The sequence below is a fragment of the Mizuhopecten yessoensis genome, unplaced genomic scaffold (genome assembly GCF_002113885.1).
Source record: "Mizuhopecten yessoensis strain PY_sf001 unplaced genomic scaffold, ASM211388v2 scaffold8745, whole genome shotgun sequence".
Lineage (NCBI taxonomy): Eukaryota > Metazoa > Mollusca > Bivalvia > Pectinida > Pectinidae > Mizuhopecten > Mizuhopecten yessoensis.
In genome coordinates this window covers 261,640-271,965 of record NW_018407700.1, presented here as the reverse complement: position 1 = coordinate 271,965, position 10,326 = coordinate 261,640, and the positions used below count along the sequence as shown (strand labels likewise).

The window sequence follows — 10,326 nt, the reverse complement described above, 5'->3', positions numbered from 1 at the left end:
ATACAGGTACAGTAATATGGTAGGATCTTTTGTTGAGGTGGGAAGAGGAGGATTTTATGATATAATACAGGTACAATTCTTTTGTAGGATCTTTTGTTGAGGTGGGAAGAGGAGGGTGATATGATATAATACAGGTACAGTAATATGGTAGGATCTTTTGTTGAGGTGGGAAGAGGAGGATATGATAGGTTAATAGATACGGGTGATATTACAGAATTGAAATCCTTGGATTGCACAAATGTAGAGGTTGGAAGGGTGATAAACTTATATGAGATAAAGTTACATGCTCATGAGACTGGCATCATACTGGTATTTACCCTAGCTTTATGGATATATCTGCAGTGTAAATGACTTTTAAATCTTAGCATCACTTCTAAATGTGTTTTGAATCCCACCTGTCATATTACAGCAGATTCAACTTGATTTCGTGAAAATTCTGTCCCTGTTTTGAGTAGAATATTCCCTAAGAAATTATGTTTCAATTTGATATAAATTTCATGGAATATAATACACGATGCTGTCTGATAGCAGTTAATGTAATATAGATGCTGTGGTATTAATATTTAATTAAGGCTGAACATGATATTTCTGGGTTGATGTATAGAGCATTCTACAGAACTCCAGAAAGAAATCCAAACCACCAGAGAACATCACAAGTTAGGAATAATATCAAAACCTCATTACACTTTTGGAATGCATCTGACACAATTTTTTTGTGAAGTATCTTTTTACTTAAAACTATTTATAGTATACATTCTAACATGCACATTCTATTTGTGATTTGTGTCAGAGTTAATATTAAATAATTAAATGCTACTGTAAAACGCAGCCATCATAAATACCAGTGATCTTAATTACCAGGTACCTGTGCAAGATTTATTTGTGAAGGAAGTTGTATTGGCATTTTTAATAACAATTCAGACTTACTTGAACATTATAAATGCCTACATTCTTTGCACCTCTAAAATGTGTCACAAATTATTCTTGTTTACCTCTAAAATGAATCATCAATTCTTGTGCACCTTTCCAATATGTCATCAATTCAGTTGTAACTGTCAAATAAATCACCAATTCTTGTGTACCTCGCAGATGTGTCATCAATTCTTGTGTACCTCGCAGATATGTCATCAATTCTTGCGTAGATTCAAAACATGTCACCAATTAATTGTAAGCCAGATTCTTTCATAAAATTGTTCTTCCTATACTTTCTGATGGGGAACTCTGACATTGTGGATCATTATATAAGTAACATATACAAGGAACCAACCTGTTCCTTACTGCTACTCTAGGATATATTATGAACTGTCATATTTGGGGTACTTTTTAAACAATGTTATAGAAATTACTGAATGAAGTGCACTAGCTGTTGCAAGGTACTTACAATGAGAATTGTTATGTATAGGGAGCAGTGAGTAGTTAACAAACCCAGCAGGCAGCTGTATTAAACAACACGCTGTCAGAGCATGTTCTGGTGCTGATGGAGGAAATATGGGAAAGAAAATTTGATAAAGAGGAATTTGTCTAGATAGTATCTATGAATCAGTATATGATTGAGAGGGGACAGGTGTATAGTTAGTAATGTCTAGCTGCTGTGGGATTCATAGATAAGGCAGAGCTGATCAAACATGCTTATACATAACCTTGTGTCAGAATGATATCTAACGAACATAAACGTAATCACACAGGATGTAAAATGTTATATCGTAGAAGTTAGTGTATAATACTAGAATTTGTTAATGGTGTTTACAGAGCCTGTACTGTTACAGATCACCACAGCGATATAACGACACTCCACCCTGATTTAAACTGACATGCTAATAACAAACTGTTTAATGATTTATATATCGGGGTTCCATTAAAATCATAACATTTCTAAATGGTTCTACAAACTAACGTTAAGTGTAAAGATTATGAGTTAAAGTGCCATGTCATGACTGTCATCTCTGCTTTAATGATTTCAAATAAACTCAAATTGATAAAATAAAATCTACTGAATTTTACATATTTATGGGGTATGTTTTGATAATACTAAACCTACATGGTAACTAAAATAATAATGAGGTAATTTGGCGATAGGTAAAACACTTACATACATGTCAGCAATGAGCATACTGGAGCAGTTCAAGATTGCTATCTTAGCTATACATTACAATAGTACAATTTACCTTCTGTGTAAACCTTTGCACCTGGCTGTTTCTCTGCCAGCCCCGTTGATTTACCTGATCTGCGTATCAGGGTTTTGTTCGGTAGTTGGGTTCAGATTCAAATAATAATTGCTGAAATACATCTGCTGGTGTTCTGGCTAATTACACACGTAGGCAGGTATTCAAAGATACTACCAGGTTACATCTGCTTGAATTCTACTTCCACAAAGAAAATAATCTTGTAAGAGAAAGTGAAACATTTTGTAAATTAGTGAACTTTTGTTTTCTAATTATGTCTGACAATTTGTACACCACAGACTGATTACAATATGCTGTTTGCATCAATGACTTAGTTTTTCTACAAAAACTGTCCTAGTTGATGCCAATAAACAGAGTGGCACCATCCCCACTCCTACACCCCATTATTTAATTAACATAATTTGGCATGTTTGCCTCCATCTGTCAAATTTACATATTTTCAACTTCTTCACAAGAACTGACGATTATTAATGAAAATATGTCTGCACAAATTTTGTTTTGCCACCAACCTTGAACAAATTTAAACGATGATTTTCTGCTTAGTCTGAAGACCAATATAACTAAAATACTACTAATTGTCTCACTGTCCCAGGTCCTGATCAGTTCTTATTTTTGCCATCCTCTGTCTCGGAGGAAAATTAAAGTAAGTGTAGGTGCAATTTCCCCCTGGGACTGAGGATGTAGTTTTGCTGGCTGTTTTCAGATCTGTGATGGACACAATAACATCTTACATGTCAGTCCCAGGTCCAAGTTGTTTTATTATCTATAGCCAGTGTATAAAATGTAAAAGTAGTAAAATGTAAACAAGTTATGTAAGATTTGAAGGTTTTAGTTCATTCAGTTCTGGTATATGTCAACTGTGGATTGTACCAGTATAGCAGAATTCATACCCAAGAACCTGTCACAGTATACGTACATTCAAAATCTGTAAGATAACAGGTGGGCTATTAACTGTGCCAATGCTATGAGGCCCATTATAAGGATGTTCTATAAAAGTGTGTGTCAGTTGCCAGTGATGAATCTAGCAGTGATCAATGTCAGTAGATTGACCTTGGACCCATTGCACTAGAATTGGAACTTTGATCTCTTGTAGTAGATTTTGACCTTGGACATATTGTAGTACATTTTGACCTTGGACCCATTGTAGTACATTTTGACCTTTGAACCTTAGTGTTGATGCATTTGATCATCACTTCATGCAAATGTCATGCCAACTGGTACCTTATAGGTGGCAGTATTTAAATGTATGAATTAAAGAAATACAAAATATGCCATGAACTTTGATCTTTGTCTTTCAGGTATGTGGCCACAAGTGGGCAGACCTTTCTGAGTATGGGTTTGGCCTGGCCATACTCAATGACAGTAAATATGGCTACTCCTGCCTGGACAATGTACTCCGACTATCATTGTAAGCTTTATGTCTTATTGGAAATGAACTTGTTTTTATATCCTCTTTGTAAACTCACTCTTATTATAAAATCACTCCTGTATACCAGAAATGTTCACCCAGTCAAAGTTTCACCTTTTGCCCTTCGCCCATCCAACCAATTTTTGCCCAGTGTTAATTTCGCCCTTCACATTTAACTGCTATGCATATTGTGTTGTTTACTTATATTCGCTGCAATGATAACTTGGCTCTTTCACGGAGGGCAAAACAGCAAAATTTAAACTGCGGTGAAAATTTCCTGGTATGCTCATTCTTCAAACGTCATACCAACTGCAATCCCCATGTAGATATAGCCACAATTGATTAAGTCACTTTCACAATCAGCTCTCTACACTATGTAGCCATTCTTTGACTATAAGATTTCCCTGTATATAATCATACTGTCACTAATCTTTCTCCCCATGTGATCATACAATCTACTTTCTATAACAATTTTCTATCCGTAGCTGACTTAATTAATTGTACAGTGCTAATATTTGATTGTTTTCTCATTTAGAAACAATGCATGTTGACAATTTTATGGGGGAGATCGATGTAACTTGATGATGATTATATTATGCAGCAATGAATCATTTTCATATTATTAAGATAAATAAAAGTAGAGATTTATGAAAACATATGCTGAAATATGATATTGTATAACTTCATTAATTAAATCAAAATGCACATTGTTTTATAAATAGTTCTGTCTAGTATGTGATAGTTACTAGTCTTTCTCCATCGGTCAAACTGCCCCTCCATCGGTCAAACTGCCCCTCCAGCGGTCAAACTGCCCCTCCATCGGTCAAACTGCCCCTTCATACTGTCAAACTGCCCCTCCATACTGTCAAACTGCCCCTCCAAACGGTCAAACTGCCCCTCCATTGGTCAAACGGCCCCTCCATCGGTCAAACTGCCCCTTCATCGGTCAAACTGCCCCTCCATCGTTCAAACTGCCCCTCCATCGGTCAAACTGCCCCCCCATACTGTCAAACTGCCCCTCCATCGGTCAAACTGCCCCTTCATACTGTCAAACTTTGGTTGTGACTTTTGATTGATTTAGTTTTCTTTGTCAAAATTATTTAAAATGTTTTTGAAGTTTAAAATTCATTATTTTGCAGACTTCGCTCTCCCAAAGCACCTGATATGAAAGCTGACATGGGAACACATAAGTTTACATATGCAATCATGCCTCATACTGGTAAATATCTATCACATTTTATATACCTACTAGTCCAACTGGAAATGAATATAATTTTGCAATCTGTCCATCATCACTCTCAGAACTCTTGTTAAAATTTCCCCTACCATCGTCAGAAATTGTTCAAATCACCCTTCAAATTTCAATTGAAGGTTTGACCGACAGGTGGCCATTTTGAATTTTGAGAGTTAAAGTTTATCTGTACTCTGTCTCAGAAAGAACTTGAGGGATCTTTCTCAAATTAGCGATGAAGGTTCCCAGCTGTGAGCTATAGTTACATTATGCCTAACAAATTTTGGGATTAATTGGAAAACCAAGGTGGTCAACAGGCAGTCATCTTGAATTTTGACAGCTCAATTTTGTTATCCCTTTTTTCTCAAGAAGTACTAGAAAGAACTTAATCAAATTTCAAAAAATAAGAAAAACAAAATGGTCACCAGGCAGAAATCTTGGATTTTGACAATTTTAGTTTTTTTATCACTATTTCCTAAGAAGCACTAGACAGATCTTTCTCTTTCAACTTGTTACACATTAAGTACTTTGTTAGAAATAGGGAGTTACAGCAACGGTTATTCACTGTTTACATGTCTCAATCCAGCAAAAAGATCCCATCTTAAAAATAGAACCAATGAAGATGGTACAATAGTGGACGCCTAAATCCCTCCAGGATCTCTTGTTATTGATGATGAGCTGTCAGCATGATTGATTAGACAATATTGTTTCAAAAGCACTGGTTTCAAAAAGAATACAGAATTGATATTGAAATATTTAGACCAGCCAATATATATATGCAAAAGTAAGTGATAGTTCATTAGTTGAAATTTGATTGTCAGTGATATAATGAATAGATATGGCAAGTGGCCTTCTGTACAGAGATTGATCGGAGCAGTGTGTTACATCTCAAAAAAAAAAAAAAAAAATCCATTCAGAGGATGCCTTCAGACAAATTGAATTTATGTTATCCAAGTAATTTTCACTGAGGTTTTAATTGGCTCCAATTTTCCCTTTGTCCATCATGAAAAGACCATCGGAAGGAAAAAAGAAAATGCCATAAAATTGGGTCATACTGTCAGTTTTGTGGATTAAGATCTTCATTTCCTGTGAAAAGGAAATATAGTATATTTATATTCATGAGAATCGAGCTGACTTAGTTATCTGTTTGGGCAGACCAAATGACTTGTGTAATATAGGACTGCTGGATGAGATAGAACTTGTACCAGGCTGTAGTCGTTACCAGGACCTATAAGGGCTTACATGGTCTCCTGACAATATCAGGGTCTCTGACTGCTCTCAAACAATGATTTGAAAACTACTTGAAAAAATAGCATTAATTAGTATTGTATTTTTTTGTTTGTTTATAAATGAAAATTGGAAAAAAAGAACCCAACCAACAGCAAAGGTTATTCCATTTTCCAATGAAGCCTGCAGTTATTTAGACAGATCTACATTGTAATACAGAACAGATAATGAAACCTATAGATAATTGTGAAGCTTAGACATGTTTTCATGTTTCAATATGATACACTAAAGCAATGCTAGACCAATAGCCAGAATTTTATATCAAACTTTTACTTTTTACACAAACAATGTACGTATTAAACGTGTCACAACGTTTCAGGACCGACTGGTCCCTTTGTTAAGCTATGACCCAGCTATGACATTGCGACACGTTTAATACGTACATCGTTTGTGTAAAAAGTAAAACTTTGATATCACATATTTCCAAACTGGTGAATCTTATTGAAGATACTAGCCAGAATCTGCCATGCAACATGTTGACACCAAAGCCCTTTTATTCTTATGTTCATTAAACCGTCATTAAGGCTTGTGACGGTTTAATGATGGTTTAATGAACATAAGAATAAACTAGTGTTAATGATCAATTAGTGAATCTACCCCTAAAAATGTGCAGTTGGAAAGGTCATTTTAGAGATCATTAACAAATGAAGACTATTGATGACCAATGATGCTTTGACCATCATCATATATTTGTTGTTTAACTAAATTTTGAGAAACAGTTCGCTATAAATATTTGTGCAAGGTCATAATTTTGTTAATGATTTCTTGGTAGGTTGAAGGTTTAGTTAATCATAAAGGTCATTCTGTTAACCAACCCTGATGTCAGGACAATATATATATGTTTTCAAAATTTAAAAATTACCTTAAATAAAATAATGGAAATTTATTCTCCAATCACTGACTGCAAAATATCTGGTACAGTCAACATGTCAACGACAGCTTGATTAAATACCATCAGAGTTATGAGTTATGAGAGTCTGATAAACTACACACTGGAACCATTAGAAGGTTATTACAGTACAGTATACATAACCTGTATATATATGTACTGTAGGTTCACTGTTTTACTGTACTTAACGAGATAACAGTTAGTGATTTGGTACAGAGCAGATTATCAGAAGGAAGTAAATCATTGATTGCTATAAAACATATCAGCTGTTCACATTTACTTCATTTTACAATGGAAATCAAGCAGAAATGAATGCAATTACAAGCACCTAGGTGAGCTTGATTAATCTGAATATGATTCGGGAGGTGACATAGATTGATGACGCTGTACTTGAGATGTTTGGTGGTATGAGTAGATTCCAGCCAGCGGTTGTCCTAGATATCTAATCCTGACTCACATCACCAAGCCAAGCTTGAACAATGAACTCTTGATGGTTTCCAATAGAATAAAGATGTCAACAATATTAGCCATTAGGAAATTCATTGAGAAGTTGTGTAGAGATTTACATATTGTTAGGTATCAGCTTAAACTGGGACAGCTTAAACTGCTCAAATCAGAATGATGGAGTGTGCTATTTTTTGTCACCATGACATATTTTTACCACATGGTACATGTAACATAATAATTTCAGATACAATATGACAATATGAACTGATCAGATATCTTGAATTAATGCAATGGTGTGTGCCATGTATCCCCTGTAAATTCTCAGCAAATTTGGAAAAGGAATTTGTGTGCTATATCTCACTGTATGACTGTATGTGGCAGCTAATGTGTTGAATTCCTTTTTAAAAAATAGGGTTTACTTCTACGCCCTCTTTAAGTATTGATCTGCTGCCTCATTGCAACATTAGAGACCTCTGTCCTTTGTTATATGTTATACCCTCATGCCCTTATGTTGAGGACGTTCGTTGCCATGCACATGTCCCAAACAGCATCTATGGTCAAAAACTAGTCACTGTTTTACTTTATTTCTTTTACAATCATCACAAAACATCACACACAACATCTCTGGTTTGCATTTCAACCTTCTGTGGTCAAAAATTCACATTTCTTATGTTTTTGAAGTGCAAGGTATTTGTATCATATGTAGTGCCTTATTTCCTCTTTCACCTCCTTCCTTTTGGATGTATCTCCACACGCTTTGCTGGCTATCTAGTCAGATTAATGTGGCCTGCTGGTAGGATGTCTTGTATTGTGTCCAAGTTGTGTGACGTTTCATTCTGGTAGCACTTAAAAGTTGTTAGCAGTTGTTTAGCTTAATCATCAGCAGACACCCAATTGTCATATGTATGACCTTAGCTGTTCCAAAATGCTAAACCCCAAACAAAATGTTTTTTCAGCTTCAGATTTTCTCTAAACTGCATTCCAGTGTTAGTGCCCAAGCTGTAATTGTCATCATTTATTGAAACCTGTATTTCTTGACTATGTTTGGTACATGAACTTTAAATTCTTGGTTCAGCTCTAAAATATTGAATACAGTAGTAGCAGTTGCCAGTTGCAGATCTTTTCTCACGATTTTTGTGAATCAGTTTCCAATTGCCTCTTTTCATGAGTTGTTGTGATTTCTTACTTGTTTTCTAAAAACCTGCATGGGAATGGGGATATGTTTTAAAAATTGACTCTGGTATGAAAGATTTATTTGCGGTCTTTCAAAATAAATTATCCATTAAAGTGCATGTGCACTTTATTTAGTTGATAATAGATACTTGTTATAATTTATTGTATAATGTTATCAATTTGATGGCTGGCGATCCTTCCCGTCATCGGGTAGATATTTGTTGCAGCAGATTGCATGGTTATCAGATATGTACATTGAGATGGTTTCATGAGGCTGTTTCATGGATCGGTTCACTTCTGACTAGAATATCAATCCACGCCATAATAAAATCATTTCTGCCATCCTTCAGCCTTTACCGACAAGCCATGAGGCTCATTCAGTCTAAATAGGCATACATGCTTGGTTGAAAAATATCATGCAAAGTATTATTGTAATGGAATCTGAATCGGTGATCTAGCTATAAGCATCACAGCAGACCTAAATGGCGGACATTTATCAGGGGAAATTTCAGGATTACAAGATTTGGAAATTGTTCCTGAAATATCTGTGTGTGATAGCATGTTGTCGTGCCCTGGAGCGATGCTGGAAACATTAACGGAGGCTTATTCTATAGAAACGTTATCAAGTTTTGTACACTATGCCACTAATGCTGACGGTTTGATAGAGTAGCATTGTCATTACATGTTTTCTTACCTATCGGTAACATGGACATTCCAATCTACTCCGTAGCTGTCAGCCTTATCATCATACCCAGACATTGATGGTGTAAATCTTCGTCATCACACTTTAAATAATCGTAAAAGAACTAACGATTAGGCTAGTTGTTGACAACAAGGTTTACCAGAATGAAATCTACACTGTAATAAAGATTGTATTTTTTTCTCCTCATTACGCCATAAACATAGTATGTCTGTGAATCATTCTGTTCCCCACCTAGTGTGTCATTACATGTAGTAAACATAGGTGTTACTTATGTTTGTGAACATTTCTAAATCTGCAGTTGACTCATTTTATTGGTCTTTTGCCATCATTAAGCGTATAATCCGGTCCACTTTGAAATAGTTGTGGCATTACAGCTATTGTAAATTACATTCCTATTAAAAAAACAATTAGAGAATCTACAAATGCAGCAGTGTCTGTATTTTTGGAAAGTTAGAAACTTTGTGACCAAATATAGATTTCACCAACAAGTCTGTTACCCAGGTACTTAAGTTATAGATTGTTTTGCTTGTGAATGCTTCTTAATCTTCCAGCCATGTATTTGTAAAATTATATTGTTCATAATAATTAATGATCATATCAATATCACTTATTATAAAATTTGAGATGCTTTCGGCTGTATTGTCTTCTGGAAAATGATCATGCAGTGATATATATTTTAAAAATAGCAATAAACTGTTTCCATGGTGATGTGGACTGATAAATAAGTAATGTTGTTTCCATGGTGAGGTTATATACTGTTTATGTGATTCTGATTCTATGGATTGTCAGTTTCATGACTACTGTTTCCATAGTGATTTTGACTGGTAGATGAATGCTGGTGAAACCCTCAAAGGTGATGTTGTTGGGTTACCAGAAACACTAGTGAAAAATATGATATGAATCGAAATCCATGTGATCTGGGCAGATTATATATATATAATTAAGAGATAAAATTTGCTGTAAATTACAAGAAGGGAATACATATCTCATTGGTTAGAAAATAAT

The 10,326-nt window shown here is 35.0% G+C and overlaps 1 protein-coding gene across 2 annotated transcripts in view; it reads left to right on the top strand.

The window, feature by feature from the left end:
* LOC110456410 (alpha-mannosidase 2C1-like) overlaps window positions 1-10,326 on the top strand; it is a 66,065-nt gene that overhangs the window by 37,657 nt on the left and 18,082 nt on the right. For both annotated transcript variants that reach the window (XM_021507147.1, XM_021507148.1), the window contains exons 26-27: window positions 3,482-3,591; window positions 4,731-4,810. In XM_021507147.1, coding sequence (XP_021362822.1) covers window positions 3,482-3,591; window positions 4,731-4,810 — 190 coding nt within the window. The remainder of the gene's footprint in view (window positions 1-3,481; window positions 3,592-4,730; window positions 4,811-10,326) is intronic.